Raw genomic sequence first — 23885 nt, 5'->3', positions numbered from 1 at the left:
TCAACTCTTACCCTATGAGGACTGGAGCTGGTTTGCTGTTTTTCTTGATAATGAATTGCACACAACTGGTGTCCCAGGTCGAAATCAATCCCTGATTAGAGGGGAACAATGAAAACATGTAGTGGAACTGGGTTCGGCGTCAAGAGCTGTAGGTCATGTAACTGTTTGTTACTTCCAATATGCTTTGTAGACTTCACTGGACAGAGGGTGCTCTCTGGTTTTGTGATGAAATAAAGGTGTGGTTGAATTTATTCTGCCACTTCTTATTGTCTCAGGTTTAGGCCTATACATATAACAGTCTCAAGTCATATGAACTAAGAGGTTATAGAGCAGACAACACAATTATCACAACACAGGATGTAATATGGCTTTTTTTTCTGGCTTCCCCAAGGATTTTAACCACACACTTCCACTGGTGAAAGCGGTGTCTATCTTCTCTGACTTGGTGCAGAAAACATAATGAAAAACATAATGTGGGGGCTGGAGCAGGAGGCTGCCATGACAACTCAGAGCTTACCTGTAGCACTGAGTAGGAGGTGTGAAAGTAATGAGTGTTTGAAATCGCAGGTGGATAAGATATGTACACCAGCCATGCGACAAGTTTCCTGATATGATGGGGAGATTTGCTCCATCTTTCTCCGACACTTCCTCCCCAGTGACTTCTTGAGATTACATAAGTCTATAAGTGTACTAAGCATGATGTCGTCCAGTCTTACTGGGCATATATCGGTCCACTAATACAGAACGAGTAAAGGCCCAGTGCACGAGTTTTGCGAAAAGGCATATGGCACCTAAAAGACTCAGACCATGAGAAACAACATTCTCTGATCTGATGAAACCAAGAATGAACTCTTTGGCCTGAACGCTGCCAAAGGTGCTTCAACAAAGTACTGAGTAAAGGGTCTGAATACTTATGTAAATGTATTATTTAATTTTAAAAAATTAAATTAGCTAAAATTTCTGAACCTGTTTTTGCTTTGTCACTATGGGGTATTTTGTGTAGCTTGATGAGGAGAAATAAAACTATTTAATCCATTTTAGAATAAGTCTGTAACGTAACAAAATGTGGAAAAAGTGAAGCGGTCTGATTACTTTCCGAATGCACTGATATATATGGATATATACTATACGTTTTAGCCAAATCTCTCAGATTCAATCTAACATATGCTGTCCCCTCTCTGCCTGTCGCCTCAGTCTGTCTTCCTCTCCTCGGCTGGGCAGCCATTTTAAAATGGAACAGACTTAAGGTTAAACTGGTTCTACATATTGTAAGATCTACTCTTAGCTTCATAGTTTCCCCCTGTTTGTTAGAATAACCTACAAATAACAGATGGTCTTCCTTTAGACTGTCTGCGTATTTCTTCAGAGAACTGTTCTATCATCCCTTGTCTTCTCTATGGGCATGTCTGTAGGGAAAGTCTGTAGTCAGTTTGATTCTCCTCCGTGGGGAGAAGACCAAAATAAACCCCTGCTTATCAAGCTGTCTGCCGTATAACCACAAATCCAGTTTTAAATAGCTAAACTACAGCCCTGATTCCTGCTTTATTGTGAAATATAGCTTTTAGTTCGGTCAAATTTGCAGTTGGTTTATGTCACTGCAATGTCGTTATGCTCTCCTAACCCACACTTGTTCTGTGCTGTCTGGGACAGGGTTGTTCTCTAGTGCATTGCAACTTACACAGAGAGATGATCAAATCGGCCACCGTCTTCCGTGCGATCCATAGACGACCGTATGCTCATCGATTTTCTGCCAGCCTTTTAATGTATCTATAGGACAGGTCGATGCCTCCGTGGGAAGAATTCTATATTTTTGTGTGATGAACTACTTAATCATCTCCGTTGGTCACTTGCGTGAGAAAATCCATATCCATTTTCCTTTTGTCTTTTATTGGCCTGTGCTTTTCAAGTCATCAGAAAGGGAGAGGGGGGATAGCAGATTAATGGGTCTGCTTCGTACTTTGATACTAATTAAAGCTTTCTGAGACTAATTTACTAGTTCATTACCCCTTCCTGGAGTAATGATATGGGGAGTTTACCCTGATAATCCTCCAGAGTGCACATGGTTCTCATCGTTTAAAATAGCATTTATGCTAGGAACCACCTTTTCACCACTCCTCTGCCTCTCTGTCTGTCTTTCTCTTTCTCCTACTTTAATCCACTATCTGTGTGTCCCTGCCTCTCCCTCCCTCTTTCTATCCCTCGCTCTGTGTTCCTGTATCTCGTTCACCCCCCTCCATCATCTGTTTTCATGCCAACTACTTTATCACTCTCCACAGAGTAGAGCTTGTCTGTACAGGAACTGCCCCTGGTACATATTTATACAGTTTGAAGGCAAACACCAAAATGGATTTGAAATGAATTTGGAGCTGGCGAGCAGCTTAGTGTCATAGCTATTTTTTTTTTTACCAGTGTGCCCTCCAAATGGAGATCTGATAAGAAAAACATTATCTTCCTGTAGTTTAAGTGTTCTTGATACACTTTGCAATAGGCCTAGATGCCAATTAGTGATGGGGGAGAAATTGATACAGCTACATATTATATCGATACTTTGACTCCAAATATTGATTTGTAAAAAACATTGTACAAAATGATTACCGGTTTTCTTAGTTGGTAGCGTTAGCTAGCGCTAGTCGACCGTCCCTACACCAAAACGTGTATATTTTTCATCCTATTGCTTGTTCTCCATTTTCTTTTTAAATAGAATTGTGAGAATCTCAGTACATATTGTATCGGCACCTAAGTATTGTGATATCATATCGTAAGGTCCTTTGCAATTCCCAGCACTAATGCCAGTGCTTGCATGTAGCACTCTACAATGACATCCATTAAAATGAAAAGACTCACTATGGGGATAACTTATTCTGTAAATCCAGGCTTTAGTTTCCTAAATACATGTATGCTGAATGCACTTTGATGCATGTTTTAAATTTCAATTATAAATCAATAGTGACAAATGGTTGGATGATTTTGAATGTTTCAGGAGCCAGATATGATCGTTGTGGTATTGTCAACTGTTTATGAAGTCACTCTGAGCTGTCAGTTAGACACGTCACTCAGGTGATCTGCCAAAACTAACACTATACGACCATTGCCCAATCTAAGAGATGATTTCAAATCATTTCCAACATATATCTTATGTTGAATATATCAAAGTAAGCTGATGCTACTTTGCAGTGTTGTTTGCTCAAACATGTTGCCACTATATAATCAGACTTTTCCCTTTTCGTAGATTTAATTGGAAATCGACGATGAATAATTATTTTTGCAATGTTTCTCCATTCAGCCGATAAGTGGAGCCAGCCAATACTGTACCAGGCTGGCCAATTGAGAGGCCATGTTGTTCAGACTGGATGCAATGCTGCTGAGATGTGCTCATTAACTTGAAAACAGGGAAGTAGGAGATCAATTAGCCAGGCTTGGGTGCTGCTGATGTAATTGAGTGGTCTGCAAGTGGACGACATTGATTCAGCATTATGCTGTGTACTAGCATTCTGACCATAGGTGGACACCAGGGGATATACAGAGATAGTTGTTACAGTAGTTGGCATAGATTCTTGCAGTGCAGTAGCATACTTTGGATACCGTACCGTAGGTCTACACTAGGAGATACAGAGAAATAGGCTTAGAGCTAGTTGCAACAATGGTAGAGTTTGGCAAAGATTCCTTCCCACTTTTGAAACCTTTCTGTACTGAATTACCTTGGTCTTGATTTGATGAAAGAGTAGATACGTGGTTTAATAGATAGAAGCATAGATTAGTTACTAGATAGGGGATTTGTAATGGAAATCGACGTCCTCCTTGCGAGGGTAAAACTGATGGAAAACAATGTTTTGATGATTAATTAGCATGCTGCTATATTTTTCAAATGTGTTTCCTTCTTTACAAGTAAGATCCGACAGCGAATGCTTCTCCTCTGTGCCCATCTATTGTTGAACAGTAGACCATCAGGGGATCGTTGTTGTTGATGTGTTTTTCTCCTACATTTAACTGATAAACAGAAACAGAAGCAGAGAGAGGAGATAAGAAGAACATTGGAGGAAATCCAAAATCAACATTATTTTTTTTCTAAAGGAAAATCTCTTCATCTTATCACTCTTTGGATATCGCTACTCTATTTCTAATTTTGCCTTTTTATTTCTTGATCTATTTTTGTGTTTTCTAAACGAGCAGGAGATATAGATATAAAATGTACCTCAGGGTGTTGTTGCTTTGGTTTACTAATGCTCTTGTCTCCCTGGCAAGATGCAACGTTCACTTTAACCTTCGCTCCACTGTTTCTCTTCTTCTTTTTAAGTGGGTGACGGGGTTTAAATTTAGCTTTGATTAGACAGGGTTGAACTTGGTGATAGGGATGATAGATACAAAACCTCTTTTTCCTGGAGAACATTAAGGGGAGTTGAGCCATCCATTATTCAGCCTCACATTACTATCAAAGGCAGCCAGCCTTGTGTCGTGTCTTTGGCTATGCCAGATTAATAAGTGATATGACATGCTATTCTATAAAATAATTTATCCGTAATTAATATTACCTGATTGAGCTAATCATGAATATGTAATTAACTAGAGTCGGGGCACCACTAAATAATATTTATAGAGCTGTTATCTTCCGAATAAACTCTTAAAGACCTAGTAATATTTTACATCAATAGCAGTCAATATTAATCGTCACCTTAATTCAGTCTCACCTGAAAGTTGTACATTCTTGGTTATCTTCACGAACCCTGGCTAACATGTTGAATCAGTAATACAAAATTGGGTTTCATTATTTATTTACTAAATACCTAACTAATCACACAGAGTTACACATACACATAATTAATCATAACTTGATTACAAATTACGTCATAAAGGAAAACGTCCCTAAAGGGGAGGAACAGATATGACAGCTTGTTACCCAAAAGAAAAGGGGCTGGGTTTGAGTGAAAGAGCGGGAAGACTGAGTAACAAAGGAAGAAGCTGTGCTTTCGTAAATACAGTATTTTATGCATTCTAAAATACCGCCCATTTGGAAAAGGAAAATGCAAGAAATATTTACTCTGAGCTGCGCTTCAGTAGGTTGGTGGTAGATGGAAGGCCGTGTTGCCAAACCGAGTCCTTTGAAGAATGTCTGGTGTTCAATTGGATACGTTGTAGTAACGTTGTTGCGTGATAGACGGGTAACTTTATCTGTTCCTTCCTAACCCTCGTTTGCAGCTGCTGTTGCTTACTCAACGGCTAGGAGGTATCACTTCTGTAGTGAATAAGAGTTCAAAGTTCATCCTATTCGCAACCAAAGCTCACGCTGATGTTGGCTTCGTTCTGTAGTTATTATCTGAACCATTCTGACCTCGGACCGTCGTCCTAACATCCTCGGAACAGGAGGTTATATTGTCGTCAAGCCTTTATATAGTGGAGCGAGAAAGGTGTGTCTGAAAAGTTTTATAACCCATGACTTTTCACAGGGGCGGGCTACTGATTGAGCAGAGCCCTAACCTTATGAAAACCAAATTCACACATTTTAGAAGCTAAAATCACATTTCATCCCATCACGAATAATTTCATATTCAAACATTTACATTGAACAACAATTCCATGTGAATACGATAACTCTGATGTGTAGACTTTCCAAAGTAGAGTTCATGTCATCGTATCATTGATGAGAATGTCTCAGATGACAACCAAACTGACATCATATTCATTAAGTACCACTGCATATGTTCAATTGGTCGGATTACCAGAATATATTTCATTTCCCCCCACTTTCTCATGTACCCAGAATCTCTATGTTAACCAAGGGCTTTTCAAATGTAACATCAGTAGGGTAGAGAGATGAAAAAGGGGGGGAGAGGTATTTATAACTGTCATAAACCTACCCCCAGGCCAACGTCATGACACTTGCATATTGTGAAACTGTTCTTCACCCTGCCATTGTGTTGCCAGATTTTAAGCCTGGCTCTCAACAGGTAATGAGCATAGTTTTGGTTCATATTAGTGTTGTACTGTCTGCAATAGGGTTGAATGGCGGGAACCGGGTTACTGAAATTTACCGGGATTTACCAGCCAAAACCACTCCCCTTTTCTGAGATAAATAACTGAGAGAAAAAGGTAAATTGTAATGAATTATTTATACGAACAGCATGGCGTGAAATGGAACTGTGAAATAATATGCGATGTCTAAATTTGGCTTCTCTATGGTCTCCGCAGAATGAATCATCAACGCTCCAGGTGGGGACAGACAGCCCATCTCAGGATGGAGCGTAGTTCACAATGCATGTAGACCCATTATTTCATCATGGTAACTTTTTTTCTTGTGACAATAGGCCTACATTTGCTGCAGCATAGTCTATGCTACAGTCATTTAGACACCTTATCATTTAATTGTAAATATTTTACTTTTTTTATTGCAGCTGCAGAGTTTTAAAACATCTTATCACTCGAATATCATTGCTTTAAATCAGTGCAGCGTGAGCACTCTCTGGGTCTTTCTCTCCATCAACTCCATTCAAATGTAATCCAAAGGCCTATACAGTGTTTCGGAAAGTATTCAGACCCCTTCACTTTTTCAACATTTTGTTTCATTACAGCCTTGTTCTAAAAAATTATAAATAAAATATCATGAATCTACACAATATACCATAATGACTAAGAGAAAACAGGTTTTTGGAAAAACATGAATACCTTATTTACATAAGTATTTACACACTATACTATGAGACTCAAAATTGAGCTCAGGTACATCCTGTTACCATTGATCATCCTTGAGATGTATCTACAACTTGATTGGAATCCACCTGTGGTAAATTCAATTGATTGGAAATTATTAAGAAAGACTGTAACGGTTTTCTTTAGGTGAAGTAGAGGCGGACCAAAACGCAGCGTGGTGGTTATTCATGTTCTTTAATAAAGACACTAGACATGAATAAACTAACAAAAACAATAAACGTGGAAAACCAAAAACAACCCTATCTGGTGCAAAACACAGAGACAGGAACAATCACCCACAAACACACAGTGAAACACAGGCTACCTAAATATGGTTCCCAATCAGAGACAATGACTAACACCTGCCTCTGATTGAGAACCATATCAGGCCAGACATAGAAATAGACAAACAAGACATCCAACATAGAATGCCCACTCAGATCACACCCTGACCAACCAAAACATAGAAACATACAAAGCAAACTATGGTCAGGGTGTGACAGTCCCCCAAGGTGCGGACTCCGGCCGCAAAACCTGAACCTATTGGGGAGGGTCTGGGTGGGCATCTGTCCGCGGTGGCGGCTCTGGTGCTGGACGTGGCCCCCACTTCACCGTAGTCTTAGTCCCCCACCTTGTCCGCTTCCCTGGCCTCCAAGCTACGGCGACCCTACTTAATGACCCCACTGGACTGAGAGGCAGCTCGGGACAGAGGGGCGGCAGCTCGGGACAGAGGGGCGGCAGCTCGGGACAGAGGGGCGGCAGCTTGGGACAGAGGGGCGGCAGCACGGGACAGAGGGGTGGCAGCTCGGGACAGAGGGGCGGCTGCTCAGGACAGAGGGGCGGCAGCTCGGGACAGAGGGGCGCTGGCGCCTCTGGGCTGAGGGGCTCTGGCGCTTCTGGGCTGTTTGACAAAGACACACACACTTGTCTATATAAGGTACCACAGTTGACAGTACATGTCAGAGCAAAACCAAGCCATGAGGTTAAAATAATTTTTCATAGAGCTCCAAGACAGGATTGTGTTGAGGAACAGATTTGGGGAAGGGTACCAAAACATTTACGCAGCAGTGAAGGTCCCCAAGAACATACAGTTAAAGTTGGAATTTTACATACACCTTAGCCAACTACATTTAAACTCAGTTTTTCACAATTCCTGACATTTAATCCTAGTAAAGATTCCCTGTCTTAGGTCAGTTAGGATCACCACTTTATTTTAAGAATGTGAAATGTCATAATAATAGTAGAGAGAATGATTTATTTCAGCTTTTATTTATTTCATCACACTCCCAGTGGGTCAGAAGTTTACATACACACAATTACTATTTGGTAGCATTGGCTTTAAATTGTTTAACTTGGGTCAAACGTTTCGGGTAGCCTTCCAGAAGCTTCCCACAATAAATTGGGTGAATTTTGGCCCAATCCTCCTGACAGAGCTAGTGTAATCGAGTCAGGTTTGTAGGCCCCCTTGCTCGCACACGCTTTTTCAGTTCTGCCCACAAATGTTCTATAGGATGATGTCAGGGCTTTGTGATGGCCACTCCAATACCTTGAATTTATTGTCCTTAAGCCATTTTGCCACAACTTTGGAAGTATGATTGGGGTCATTGTCCATTTGGAAGACCCATTTGCGACCAAGCTTTAACTTTGTGACTGATGTCTTGAGATGTTGCTTCAATATATCCACATAATTTTCCTACCTCATGGTGCCATCTATTTTGAGAAGTGCACCAGTCCCTCCAGCAGCAAAGCACCCCCACAACATGACGCTGCCACCCCGTGCTTCACAGTTGGGACGGTGTTCTTCGGCTTGCAAGCCTCCCCCTTTTCCCTCCAAACATAACGATGGTCATTATGGCCAAACAGTTCTATTTTTGTTTCATCAGACCGGAGTACATTTCTCCCAAAAAATACGATCTTTGTCCCCATGTGCAGTTGCAAACCGTACTTTGGCTTTTTTATGGCGGTTTTGGAGCAGTGGCTTCTTCCTTGCTGAGCGGCCTTTAAGGTTATGTCGATATAGGACTCATTTTACTGTGGATATAGATACCTTTGTACCTGTTTCCTCCATCATCTTCACAAGCTCCTTTGCTGTTGTTCTGGGATTGATTTTCACTTTTCGCACCAAAGTACGTTCATCTTTAGGAGACAGAACGCATCTCTTTCCTGAGCGGTATGACGGCTCGTGATCCCATGGTGTTTATACTTGCATACTATTATTTGTACAGATAAACGTGGTACCTTCAGGCATTTGGAAATTGCTCCCAAGAATGAACCAGACTTGTGGTCTACAGTTTTTTTTCTGAGGTCTTGGCTGATTGATTTTGATTTTCCCATGATGACAAGCAAAGAGGCACTGAGTTTGAAGTTAGGCCTTGCTATACATATGAATTAGCCTATCAGAAGCTTGTAAAGTCATGACATCATTTTCTGGAATTTTCCAAGCTTAAAGGCACAGTCAACTTAGTATATGTAAAGTTCTGATCCACTGGAATTGTGATACAGTGAAATAATATGTCTGTAAACAATTGTTGGGAAAATGACTTGTGTCATGCACAAAACAGATGACCTAAACGACTTGCCAAATCATTAGTTTGTTAACAAGAAATTTGTGGAGTGGTTGAAAAATGAGTTTTAATGACTCCAACCTAAGTGTATGCAGACTTGCGACTTCAACTGTACAGCAGTGACCTCCGTCATGCTTAAATTGAACTGAGCCAAACTGAGCAATCGGGGGAGAAGGGCCTTGGTGAGGAAGGTGACCAAAATCCCAATGGTCACTCGGCAAGAGTTCTTCTGTGGAGATGGGTGAACCTTCCAGAAGGACAACCATCTCTGCAGCACTCCACCAATCAGGCGTTTATGGTTGTTTCCCCGTCCCTGACGCTGAAAATCAACCCCACAGCATGATGCTGCCACCACCATGCTTCACTGAAGGGATGGTGCTAGGTTTCCTCCATACTTGATGCTTGGAATTCAGGCCAAATAGTTAATTATTGGTTTCATAAGACCAGACAATCTTGTTTCTCATGGTTTGAGACTCCTTTAGGTGCCTTTAGGCAAACTCCAAGCGGGCTGTTATGTGCCTTCACTGAGGAGTGGCTTCCGTCCGGCTACTCTACCATAAAGGCCTGATTGGTGGAGCGCTGCAGAGATGGTTACCCTTCTGGAAGGTTCTCCCATCTCCACAGATGAATTCTGGAGCTCTGTCAGAGTGACCATGGGATTCTTGGTCACCTCCCTGACCAAGGCCCTTCTCCCCCGATTGCTCAGTTTGGCCGGGCGGCCAGCCCTAGGGAGAGTCTTGGTGGTTCCAATCCTTTTCCATTTCAGAATTAAGGAGTCCACTGTCTTCTTGGGGACTTTAAACGCTGCAGAAATGTTTGGCACCCTTCCCCCTGATCTGAACCTCGACACAATGGTGTCTTGGAGCTCTTCGGACAATTCCTTCGACCTCATGGCTTGGACATGCACTGTCAAATGTGAGACCTTATATAGGCAGGTGTGTGCCTTTCCAAATCATGTCCAATCAATTGAATTTACCACAGGTGGACTCCAATCAAGTTGTAGAAACATCTCAAGGTATGGCCGATGGAAACAGGATGCACCTGAGCTCAATTTTGAGTCTCATATGGAATGGCCTGAATACATACTGTAAATGTAAATAACGTATCTGTTTTTTAATTTTTTTTACACATTTTCAAAAAATTCTAAATCCTGTTTTCACTTCGATTTTTTTTAATGATCCATTTTTCATTTTTTTAAAATAATTTTTAAAAACCATTTTAGAATAAGGCTGTAACGTAACAAAATGTGGAAAAAGTCTGAATACTTTCCGAATGCACTGTATATAGATGTCATACCCGACCTCTTTCAGGTAATAAATTCAATGCAATGTTAGCCTTATATTTAACTAGTTAATAATGGGTTATGCATGATAAGCTTTGTACTTATAGCCTCTGTCTCTTGCGCAATATGCACGTTATGATGATGATAATGATTAGTATTATTGTAACGGCGTTCGTTTGTTGAAGGAGAGTCGGACCAAAATGCAGCGTGGTGGTTTCTCATGTTCTTTAATGACGAATAGCGAATACATGAAATAACTATACAAATACAAAACAACAAACGGAACGTGAAAACCTATACAGCCTGTCTGGTGAACAACTGCACAGAGACAGGAACAGTCACCCACAAAATACACAGTGAAACCCCGGCTACCTAAATATGGTTCCCAATCAGAGACAACGAGAATCACCTGACTCTGATTGAGAACCGCCTCAGGCAGCCAAACCTATGCTTACACCCCTACTCAGCCGCAATCCCAATGCCGACAAAACCCCAATACGAAACACCACAAAATAAACCCATGTCACACCCTGGCCTGACCAAATATATAACGAAAACACAAAATACTATGACCAAGGCGTGACAGAACCCCCCAAAACCATAGGGAGGGTCCGGGTGGGTGTCTGTCCATGGTGGCGGCTCCGGCTCCAGCTCGGGACGTGGACCCTACTTCATTAAAGTCATAGTTCCTCCCCTTCGCGTCCTGGGATAATCCACCCTCGCCGCCGACCATGGCCTAATAGTCCTCACCCAGAACCCCACTGGACTGAGGGGCAGTTCGTGACTGAGGGGCAGCTCAGGACTGAGGGGCAGCTCGGAACTGAGAGGCAGCTCGGGACTGAGGGGCAGCTCGGGACTGAGGGGAAGCCCAGGACTGTGGGGAAGCCCGGAACTGAGGGGCAGCTCGGGACTGAGGGGCAGCCCGGGACTGAGGGGAAGCCCGGGGCTGAGTGGAAGCCCAGTACTGAGGGGAAGCCCAGTACTGAGAGGAAGCCCAGTACTGAGAGGAAGCCCAGTACTGAGATGAAGCTCAGGCAGGTAGTTGGCTCCGGCAGATCCTGGCTGGCTGGCGGATCTGGAAGAGACTGGTTGACTGGCAGATCTGGAAGAGACTGGTTGACTGGCAGATCTGGAAGAGTCTGGTTGACTGGCAGATCTGGAAGAGTCTGGCTGACTGGCAGATCTGGAAGAGTCTGGCTGACTGGCAGATCTGGAAGAGTCTGGCTGACTGGCAGATCTGCAAGAGTCAGGTTGACTGGCAGTTTTGGCTGCTCTGGCTGCTCCATGCAGACTGGCAGCTCTGGCTGCTCCAAGCAGACTGACAGCTCTGGCTGCTCCATGCATACTGGCAGCTCTGGCTGCTCCATGCAGACTGGCAGCTCTGGCTGCTCCATGCAGACTGGCAGCTCTGGCTGCTCCATGCAGACTGACAGCTCTGGCTGCTCTATGCAGACTGGCAGCTCTGGCTGCTCCGAACAGGCAGGAGGCTCCGGCAGCATAGTAGAGGAGGAAGGCTCTGGAAGCGCTGAACAGGCGGGAGACTCCGACAGCGCAGGAGAGGAGGAAAACGCTGGCTGCGCTGAACAGGCGGGAGACTCCGACAGCGCAGGAGAGAAGGATGGCTCTGGCTGTGCTGAACAGGAGAGGCGCACTGAAGGCCTGGTGCGTGGTGCTGGAACTGGTGGTACTGGATCGAGGACACGCACAGGAAGCCTGGTGCGGGGAGCTGCCACCGGCGGACTGGTGTGTGGAGGTGGCTCTGGATAGACCGGACCGTGCAGGCGCACTGGAGCTCTTGAGCACCGAGCCTGCCCAACCTTACCTGGCTCGATGCCCACTCTAGCCCGGCCAATACGAAGAGCTGGTATGAACCGCACCGGGCTATGCACCCGCACTGGAAACACTGTGCGCAGGTCTCCTACCTGGCATAGCCATACTCCCTGTAAGCCCCCTGAGCCCCCTCCCAATAAATTTTTGCGGCTGCTTTTCGGGCTTCCTTGCCAACCGTGTTCCCTCGTATCGTCGGTTCCTATCCCCGGCTGCCTCTGCTCTCCTAAGTGCCTCCACCTGTTCCCATGGGAGGCGATCTCTTCCGGCCAGTATCTCCTCCCAAGTGTAACAACCTTTGCCATCCAACACGTCTTCCCATGTCCATTCTCCGAACAATTCATCCTCCTTTCGTTGCTCCTGCTGTCGCTGCCTGTTACCACACCGCTCGGTCCGCGTGTGGTGGGTGATTCTGTAACGGCGTTCGTTTGTTGAAGGAGAGTCGGACCAAAATGCAGCGTGGTGGTTACTCATGTTCTTTAATGACGAATAGCGAATACATGAAATAACTATACAAATACAAAACAACAAACGGAACGTGAAAACCTATACAGCCTGTCTGGTGAACAACTACACAGAGACAGGAACAATCACCCACGAAATACACAGTGAAACCCCGGCTACCTAAATATGGTTCCCAATCAGAGACAACGAGAATCACCTGACTCTGATTGAGAACCGCCTCAGGCAGCCAAACCTATGCTACACCCCTACTCAGCCGCAATCCCAATGCCTACAAAACCCCAATACGAAACACCACAAAATAAACCCATGTCACACCCTGGCCTGACCAAATATATAACGAAAACACAAAATACTATGACCAAGGCGTGACAATTATTACCTAATCTGTAACTTATGTTCAAAACAACAACAAAAAACAACCTTGCATAGATTTTGTGATTTAAAAAAAAATGTACTTCCAAATTCTATTTTGTGAGTTAGAGTAGGATGTATACCGGTTCATTGGATGGGAGAGATTTAAATATTGATTCAAAGCTACATTGGTAACTTGCAGGTCCACATCCAAGGCACGCACTCCAAAAAGAGAGAAAGAGAACATGTTTGCATTAATTTTGGAGCTGGGAAATGATGCCTAATTCTGCTGACGTACCGTTTGAGAGGAGAGGAGGGCTGGGGTTGAGGGATGTTGATGGCAGAGCTGAGCAACGCACTGCAGTCCTCTCTTTCATCCCCGCCGCATGGTATTACAGCACTTTGAAATTGAAATGATTTGAAAATAGAATACGGCGGTGACAAATTAGCCCGTTTGCTCTCCCGCTGGTAACGGGGTCTCTTTGAACATCCCTCTTTCCCAATCATCCATTGCCTTGCTGAGGCCTGGTCTCGGAGGCACGCTCCGTTCTCCGTGTCGTGTTGGGGTCCTGGGCTATAACCCTGATGAACCATGGCTGTCCCTCTCCTGTCAGAGTACAACACATCTGGAGTCTTAGTGCATCCAGCTCGTATAACACCATATCGTTTTGTTTTTGAAGCAGGTGCATTGGTCACCTGCATGTTGGATTTGGCCTTTAGTCAGGGCCATGGTGTGGTGCTAGTGAGTGGGGACGTTTACAGGTGTCAGGATGTAGGTAGATTTGAGCTGTTTGAAGATGAGCCTCCTGAATCACTCTCAGCATCAACTGAAACTGGAATAAGAACGTGAGAGAAACAGAGAGAGATAAGCAGACAGACTGTATTTGTCGCATGCACCAAATACAATAGGTTACTTACAAGCCCCCAAAAAGACGAGACACAGTGGGGGAGAGACAGAGCAATGCAAACTGTCAGAGTAACTGTTACTGGAAGTTAAGTCGAATCCCTCAGAATCTCCTTATAGCTGTGACATGAAAGGTCCAATTTGAGAGTAAAGGAACCAAACCAATTTCAGCATGCTGCATCCCTGGCAATGACAGAATTACATAAGCAGATCATGCAAAAAGTTAGACTCATGAAGGTTGTTTTATTGAGGGGTATTAGCTCAGTTTTTAGTTAATTCCTTGTTTGGTCTTTGTATCCATGTCGGATTTCACATGCTAAACCTTAGGGCGACATCTGACTCAACCACAGCCATCTCCACACTTGATTTTCTCATGTCCTTTTGATCTATCAAAGTGATTTGGGATAGAAATGAAGCATTCTTCATAGTGAGGGGATGCAAAAAATGTGCACCAAAAAGACATTGCCTGACTTGCTACCGTATAAAATAAATATGTCTGTATTTGCTGAAAAATGTACTAGCCTTAGTAGGCCTGGAGGAGAAAAGGCATTGACAGGACTGTGTATGTAGACTGGGTTATGAGTGAGAAAACATACGGTAGATTGATAAGAAATAACCATTTCTGCAGAGTAGGACATAATAATCAATGAGAATAGGAAGCATCGATAAGAAATCATCATTATCATATTTCCAATACTACATCTTGTGACTCCAGTACAATTAGCACCATCTGTATCTGCACTTTTAATTGGGTCAATATTTTGCTCTGCTGGATAATCGGTCATACTCTATCTAACTGGTCCTGGTGCTTACAAATGGAGATGCCAGTCTTTATGATCAAATGATCAAGTTCTGAAAGGTTCTGCGCAGACCGGCTTGGCCAATAGCAAAGCTACTTGCTCCATCAAATGATTGATATTTCTGTGTGCTCCTTGCAGAGGGGCGGGGGGCTGAGTTGCTGACCCTCTCCCCTGTCAACTTCCCCTCAATAGGAAGGGTGCTCATTACTAGGTGTGTCATTTTCTATGTCCCTGTTATCATTTTGACAGCTCCTAATGAACCCCCCCCTCCACACACACACACACACACACACACACACACACACACACACACACACACACACACACACACACACACACACACACACACACACACACACACACACACACACACACACACACACACACACACACACACACCGATGTTACCTGCCTTTAGATCCTGTCAGTGGCTGGCTCTAATGAGCACCAGCACCTTCACATTCCAAAGGCGCTGTGACATTTGGGTCCCCAGGTCCTCTCTGCTCTCCCCAAGGGGGGTTTCCAAGAAAATAACCTATCTTTTTGCTGGAATTCACTACTGATATTTGAAACCCAGCATCATAACCTTTTTCGTTGGGTCCAGAGACCCTTGTTGACAGTCATTAGAATGTCAGCCGTGTTACGGGAATCAAATATTTATGAGACTCCTGTTGTTACCATTTGTGACTGATGTTACACAGTATTACACAGTGAGCAGTACGTGTGGAGAATATTTATCTATATAAAAGTATACGTATGAATCTTGGTTCATTAGGGGAGAAAACACAGAAGCAAATTCATATAACATCATGAAATATTCATGCTGGCAAGGTTACAAATGATTTTTCAAGAAAGAAATAATGATTGATGGCAGATCTAACACTGTGCCTATACAGTATCCTACTTAGATTATCTCACTAGCAGCTGCATGGAAGAAAGCAAACAGAAAAGACAGGGATGCTTTGCAAAGAGAGTAAAAGGGTTTATTCATGTTGATTCCTGATGATTCCTGTTGATTCCTGATACAACTGCTTTGTACTGTATATGACAGGCCAGGATGTAAAATAAGTCCCATCTTGGTCAATTCTGTGGCAATTGTTCAACAAAAGAGAAAGCATACAAGTGCCATCCTTTCCCCCTCATACTGTACTTTAGATGGCACACATTTTAATATAGTATGTCTCCCCTCTACGAGGGTAGCTGATGCTCTCGCTCTCCCTGTCAGACGTGACCAGTAGCAGGATCTCATATTTTTGTTACATGTGCCGAATACAGCAAGTGTCGACTTTATGGTGAAATGCCTACTTACAAGCCCTTAACCAACAGTGCAGTTCAAATGTGTAGTAAGACAGTAGGACAGCCAGGGTGCTGGGTTGGAACTGAGGGAAAATCAGTGCGGTTGCCGAGACTTTTGTTCCATATGGTCTGGTTGGTTGCCTTGGGCTCGATGTGTTAGCCTACATGTGTGAGAAGCCTTGTCACAGGCAGGCAGACAGCTGAGAGGGTCATCTGTTGTACTGGATGTATACTCTGCGACACACCACGAAGTGTTAGCCAGAGGATGCTTTTCTTCTGCAGAGCACATGGTAGTCACATGGTCTACCCTGCCTGTCTGTAAGCCTATAGTTTGAGTACAGAGCACTGGAGAGCTGCATACCTGGTTTAGTTGCTGGCTTAACGATGAGTGCAGGTTGAGGTTACTATACTGTTTTAGAAAGTTAACGCAGTCAAATCATCCCCAGCCGTACAACAGAGAATTTGTGTAGGAGCTGTGTTATTGTTTCTGCTTTGAGAGTGTGAATCAGTCTGTCTGTCTGTCTGTCTGTCTGTCTGTCTGTCTGTCTGTCTGTCTGTCTGTCTGTCTGTCTGTCTGTCTGTCTGTCTGTCTGTCTGTCTGTCTGTCTGTCTGTCTGAGAGCCAGCCTCTCTCTGTTGTGTGCCTCTAATATTTGGAGAGAGTCGGACGTCATTGCATCAACTGCACATTACATGGGTGGACGTTGTCAGTAGTGTCCTAGTCCATAGTGTCCAAGTCATTACTCAAAGAGATCTACAGAGCTGTGAGCCCTGTAATTGGCTGCATAGTCAAAGATAGGTTATTGTGCTAGTGGACTACATATGAAAGATTGGTTATTTTGTATTCTGCTCATGATCAACATGTTATGGCACCACCTGCATTGAATTAAATATTTCAGCATATATATTTCACCATAGACACATTCAGTAATTTATCAAGGGATGGGAAATATTTATACATGGAAAAATATGTTTTATAACCAGTACTGTATCAGAGGTCCGTGCATAATCCCCAGATTTATTAACTTTTGTATGTTATAGACTGAGAGCCTATTGTTTTAATGGTCAAATCTATGATTGAGTTGGTGTGTTTCCATTTGATACAATGACACAATGCACAATGTGAGATAGATTGAGCTCTAAGCATTAATTACCTCATCTGGCTGGAGCCTCGGGGTTCATAGTCTATTAAAGTGTTAAGGGCGCTAGTATCCCTGGAGTCGGCCGCCTGCTGCACGCTGCACTGGCCCACCTGTTTTCCTGCATTACAGAGTGCTCGAGCATGAAGTTGCACTTTGTCATTCAGAGATGAACACAAATCAATATCGTCAGAAAGAGGGATATGGAAATTAATTTAGAAAGGGTGTGTAAGAGCTAGGCTACAGTAATAAATAAATCTACCATCTGACTGGGAGACAGCATCACTGGTAAGACAGGCAGAGAGTGGGGGGGACAGGGACAGAGACAGCAACACAGGCAGACAGGTTACCAGTCAAACAGATGGAGAGGCAGAGGAAAGAAAGGAAGAGAGAGGTAGACAGAGGTCAAGGGACAGAGAGAGACAATAAAGACTGGGAAAGACAGAAAATCAGAGAGCCTCTCTAATCAGTGCAGTGGAGCCAGGTGTGACACACAAGTGTTGAAGTCCTCTAGTTCTCCAAGGGGGTTAGAACGGGTTGAGAGGTCATTGTGTGGGGCCTGCCCCTCAGTCACTTGGAGTTTAGTAGTGACGTGATGCTGACAGCATGCTGTCATGCTTAGGGTTGCAATTTCTGTGAACTTTTAATACATTCCCTGGTTTTTCCTGAAATCCCGGTTGGAGGATTTCTGGTAATAGAGGGAATTTATTGAAATTGCTGTCCTGACTGATATAATCCAACCATCCCCTCAGTTAGGGGACATGTCACAGTCATGTCACAGGACACTGCAGGACACTGCTCCAGCATCTCAATTCATTTACCATACAGGCTTTATTTTGGTAACTGTTTCCTTTTTTGCTATGTATTTCACAAAATCAATCTCATCAACCCTGCTGGGTGAAACGTGATGTTATAACGTCAAATGTTTTTCTTCTCCAGAACGCTGCTAGAAATGAAAGTGTTGTCATGCTATTCCCTCTCGAGTTCTGTTCTGGCTACAAGACATGGGAAAAATACGTGTCTGGACTATTTTTATAGAATGAAATAGAAAACAGAGCATTTCGATTTCCCCCCCTCTCATCCCTGCCTCGCATTACTTCCCTTTTTTTTGATCTGCTGTGCTGTATGGTCATGTTGGAGCATGATCATAGGCAGAATGACTTGGAGTGGTGTGTGTGTGTGAAGGCTTCTTTCATTAGCCATACTGTCTCTCACTCTTGCCTCTGCTGCTCTCTGCTTACACATGCTTGACCCTAATGTAGGCTTGCATGTGTCTAGACTACAGCCTTGTCAACCTTGTAGTGTGTGTGTGTGTGTGCACGCGTGTGCCCGTCTGTCTCTCTGTGTGCCTGTCTGTCTGTTTGTCCATCTGTGTCGTGTTTGTATTACAGTCCATTACTGTGGATTATGTGCTGTTTCTCTCTAAATGAATCCTGTCTTGGTTTACTCTGCTGCAGTCTCTGACCTATTCCCTGTTATATAATGAAACCTATAAGAGACAATGAAGCAAATTAACCTCTCTGTGTGTTTGGAATGACTTCATCCACTTGGCACTGTGATCCTGCACTGTGTGATCTGCTGTGATCCTGCGCTGTGTGATCTGCTGTGATCCTGCGCTGTGTGATCTGCTGTGATCCTGCACTGTGTGATCTGCTATGATCCTGCAATGACATTACTTAATTTAGCTTCTATTTTGCATAAGTCCTCTCTCCTTCAAAAGGCTGAGATTGTTTTGTATATGTTGAGTCCACTTGTGATTCAATCTTAGGGAATTATCTTTTAGCACATTCAATCTCCATGAAAATTCGCAGACGTGGGCTACTTATTGGAACTTCATTTTACAAGCCCAAAAATGTCCTTACATTTTGAGTCAAAATGATGCAGAGGATATAGTCATTGGCTTCTTAGGAGTAATCAAGAACAGTTAATTATATGATTGTCAATTTACTTGAAAAATTGTGATAGAGGGGTGAGATAATGAGGTAAAGCTTTGTTCTGAAAATACACTTTCTGTTTTACTGAAAAGGACTTATCTTACATTCTTGAATCTTTTTGAAAGAAACAGTCCTATTTTGAAAACCTTTCTTGTACAGGACTTGAACAAAAGTCCTACTACCAAGCTCCACAAATGTGTATCATATTGTTTACATTCTTCTCTTTCAGTCTGATTTTCCACAGAGAAAATCACTTAAGATGTATTTTTCTTTCGAGCATTTATAAGGTTTGTGTGTTCTTGTATTCTCTGTTTCCTCCATCTTCTCCATTCTTGATCCTAGGTCCCCTTACAAAGAAACACAATGATGATTTAGATGATAATGACGGGGTGGAGGATGAAGGTATTTTTTGATGCCAAACTGATTTGCATGACAAGGAACTCTCAAATTTTTCTTCTTTGTTTTTCTTACATTTCTTGTCCTTTTTTTCTTTTTTTATTGAAGATTTTTTTTCTTCGTCATTTTTGCTGGATTTGTTTTGTCTTTTTTGCTTGATGTTTTAAGAGTATGTTTAATGTCTCCCGTCATTCCAGAGTACGTAATCGTTAATAATCTAACGTAGGTTTTTGCTTGAATTCTTTTTATTGATTTTTTTTTTTTTTTTACATGTTGCATCCCACCTAAAAGAGACTATTAACCCTTCAATCAAATCTTAATACATTTTTGCATGATTTTTTAAAGCTCTCCTCTTTTTTCTAAAATAAAAGATACCATTGCAACCCTGGGGAATTGGATACCCCGATCAATACTAACACAAGTCACCTTCAGTTGTGTTATAAAAAAAATAAGTTTCCTATGCAACATGTATGGATGTTCCTGGATTGTTATGGGCAATGACTTGCAACATGTTGATCACAAAGTTCCTTCTTAATGAGGCCTCTTCATCACTATTTTACACAAATTCAAGTACATTATGGCACAGTGATATAAGCCTTGTGATCAAGGCCACAATTTGAAATGGACAAATATAAAAGGGGCTCCTCACTGAAAAGTAATAAAACAGAAGAAAGTACTCTAATAACCACAAATGAATTCATTCAAAGAGAAAGTGAGGGAGTGAGAAAGGGATCTTCCTACTTAATGACAGAACACAGTCTTAATAATGTACATCTCCTGTATAATCTGGTGAAATAAACACCAATTACAGAAAACTAAACGAGAAATGCAACAGCTATCTTTGATCTGCAGCAACTTGCGATTTGCTGAGTACACACATCAAAAGATTAAAGAAGGCACACATATACAGTGAAATCCCAGCAAGCCTCTCAAGTATCCTATTCACTTGATAAGGAATCCAGGGCATATGAATAATCCTCTCTGAGACAGAAGACAATATGTTGTGAAAACCAACACACTGAGATCTGTGAATTAAGTTTTCCAAGGACCAATCGGCTTGCTGTCTCACTGATAGTGCTCTTTCAACGTGTAACCTATAGCCACAACAGAGATATGAAGTCAAACAAAAACAACACCGGCCATGGAACCTCTTCATGTCATGGAATGTAAGATGTGCCGTTCTTTGTAGCTGCCGATACACCCGTGGATTTGTAATGGCTGGAAGCTTTGGTCCTCCGGAGGATTATTACAGGGACATTCTCTTTATATCTTGTCTGCAAGGTCATACAGATATTACGGGTGGCATTGCAGTGCATTGCTTCTGCAGCTTGTCTTCTGTCATGTGAGCATCTTTATAGGAATGCACCTGTCCTCACGCTGTACCTTGTCTCCATTTACCTCCAGCTAGGACGAGCCTAGCACGCCATGGTGTTCACGTTGCATGCATGAAAGAAGCCTGTGATTAGTAGGCCGAGTTTAGACCAAATTGCCATTGAATCTCAAAAGCCAGTGAAACGGATGCCAGTGTGCTGCTAACCGTATAGTTTCCACCACCCCTTCTAAACTTACCACACAGCGAGCGACCCTGGCTTGACGGCACCAGTGAAACAGACGTCAGTGTGCTGCTAACAGTATAGCTTATTCTACTGTCCCTGCCCTTACACCGCGTTCGAACCAGTGATCCTCTGCTCGCAGACACCCTCATTGACAACGTACCAACTGTTTGAGCCATTGAAAAATATCTTCATTCAATAGCTCCAACTGCGACATTTCAAGCTAGCTGTGGAGTGAGCTTCCTGTACGTTCTTAACTCCGTTACGCCAGCACACATAATTCCCTGGCTTCTATTCCTCATCTGTGGAGGTTTACAATTCTTGGACCTTTTGGTCAGAGAAGCCTGGAATCCCTCCAAAGAAATGTGAATGTACACTTGCTTTTTTTTTTTGCCACTCACAAAGCTGAAGTGAACAAAAGAACAAACAGCAGAAAGGACAGTGAATGACGTCCATTATGTAATGGAAATCCAGTACTCTACACACCATGGCCATAACCCTCTGTGGCCAGATGTGTGTCACTTTAATCTGCTGCTGGCACCCGCACAAGAGACAGAGAGGGGCGACACAAGTTACTGTAAGAATCTCTCTCATGCACACATGTATGCATGCATTTACACAGACAGACACAGAATCTTTCCAGTTAGTCTTAATTTCTAGTTTTATTTGACAGATTTAATAAATTGCCTTGCTGTTCTGTTTGTAACTATCTAGAGAGATCAGGTATTACTCTCCTGTCTCAATGCATCACTAGTTTACACACTTGCATGAATACAGCTGCTATTAAAATCAAATGAAATCATATTCTGCGATTTAAAGTAATTAATCAACGTGAATGGAAGATGTTAGGATTCTGATGTGCAATTTCAGAAAATAATCAAGATTTTTCCTTCGGAGCTCTCTTTCTCTCCTTGTCTCCCTCTCTTTTCTCCCACTAACTTATGTTTTTGCGCACACACACACACTCTGCAACTGCTCAGTCCTAATCAATAATATAGGAGTTATGGTGCATTGCCTACTGAGGAAGAGAAGATGAGAGTTGCCCTGGCCTTTCCTTCCTTCTCTACTCCTCTGTAGGAGCCTTCACTTTCACTGGAAATGTGAGTGAGAGTGAGAGAGAGAGAGAGAGAGAGAGAGAGAGAGAGAGAGAGAGAGAGAGAGAGAGAGAGATAGAGGACAAGAAAGATAGAGTGGGAGGAAGAAAATCAACTAAAAGAACAGAGAGAGGGCCTGGATTCTGCAAATACGGCCTCATTTTTTTGCCGTAAGAGAAGGCTTTTTGGAAAATTCTATTCTTTTATTTTGTTACTATTTAATTACTTTCTTCAGCACTGAGACCTCTTGCAAGTGAGTCCCCCAACACCAAACATCAATGAGATATTGAACATGTATGTGGACATTTTGCACTCAAGATGAAAAGCCTTTCTGCTTTTATGAAAGATGAAAGTAATCGGAAGCCATTTTTTTGTATCCCTATCCCCCATTTAATTCGAACCCAGTGCCCAATCTAGATGTCCTCCTTTGTAAAGACTCTGGACAGCATCAGTTGAGCTGAAATCATTATGCGAAGTTCAGTAAGCATAACACATTGTTAAAGGGAAAAAAACGTTGGATGTCTGAAATGTAATTAAAAACTTTTCTTCAAGAATGTTTGTGAAAACATTTAGGTTCAATCTGTTTTATTAGATTAAAACTAGATTTTTGTGCCGCATAAATCGAAATGTCAATTTGAATCTCTGCTCTTCTTTAATGCTGACAGTTTATTGGCCCTCCAAAAATTAAAAACAGCCCATAAAATTTCCTGAAACTAAAAAATATGATTAATTTTCAATTTTCAACCACCAGGAACATGTCATACTTGTCACGTAGAAAATGAACTATCTGACGTGCAAACCAGAAATAGTCTCAAAGCAAAGTCAATGTGCCACAAATTATGAGAAAAGCAAAGCGTCCACAATTCAGATTGCATCTCCAGCTGTCGGCTTTAATTTGTCCTTTAATAATTTCCTTCCCCTTCTTGCAGACATCCGTGAAAGCGGCAGCCCTAAGCCTGTGATGGTATTCATCCATGGGGGATCCTACATGGAGGGCACTGGGAATATGTTTGACGGCAGCATCTTGGCAAGTTACGGCAATGTTATCGTCATCACAGTGAACTATCGGCTTGGAGTATTAGGTAAGGTTTCTCAGCTTTTGTCCTTATCACTAATCCTCCAATACTAGCTACCTATATACAAACAGTACAGTAGGAGTCAACACTTGGGGACACAGAGTGAAACAAAGGTGCCATGGTTTCACCTTCAATTAGATTATGCTGTCATTTGTTTTCATGAATATCATTATTGTCCCTTCATATGGTGATTTACAGTGCCTTCAGAAAGTATTCACACCCCTTGACTTTTTCATATTTTCTTGTTACAGCCTGAATTTTAAATTGATTAAAACACTTCTAAAAGTCTCAGAAACACATTGACTAACAAATTCATAAATGACAGAAAAGACAGTCAAAAGGATATTTTTGGGACACAAAACTACCTACATACTTACATTTGTTTGTATGGGTTACCTTCAGACGAGTCCCGTGACACTTGTGGGGGTCGCAGAGCAAAATGGGGGGGTAAACACTGTGTTTGTGAGAGTATCCCCTTTCCATAGACTGGTCGTAATAGTTGGACGCCAAACCGTTCGGATGCC

General features: G+C 42.7%; 1 protein-coding gene across 3 annotated transcripts in view; it reads left to right on the top strand.

Moving 5' to 3' along the window:
• LOC118359111 (neuroligin-1) overlaps positions 1 to 23885 on the top strand; it is a 335662-nt gene that overhangs the window by 117373 nt on the left and 194404 nt on the right. For 2 of the 3 annotated variants that reach the window (XM_052480394.1, XM_052480393.1), the window contains exons 3-4: positions 19585 to 19644; positions 23215 to 23367. In XM_052480394.1, the coding sequence (XP_052336354.1) occupies positions 19585 to 19644; positions 23215 to 23367 (213 nt within the window). The remainder of the gene's footprint in view (positions 1 to 19584; positions 19645 to 23214; positions 23368 to 23885) is intronic. The other variant, XM_052480395.1, reaches the window with a different exon arrangement.

Source organism: Oncorhynchus keta, chromosome 26, assembly GCF_023373465.1.
Source record: "Oncorhynchus keta strain PuntledgeMale-10-30-2019 chromosome 26, Oket_V2, whole genome shotgun sequence".
NCBI lineage: Eukaryota > Metazoa > Chordata > Actinopteri > Salmoniformes > Salmonidae > Oncorhynchus > Oncorhynchus keta.
This window is presented reverse-complemented; position numbering and strand designations above follow the sequence as displayed.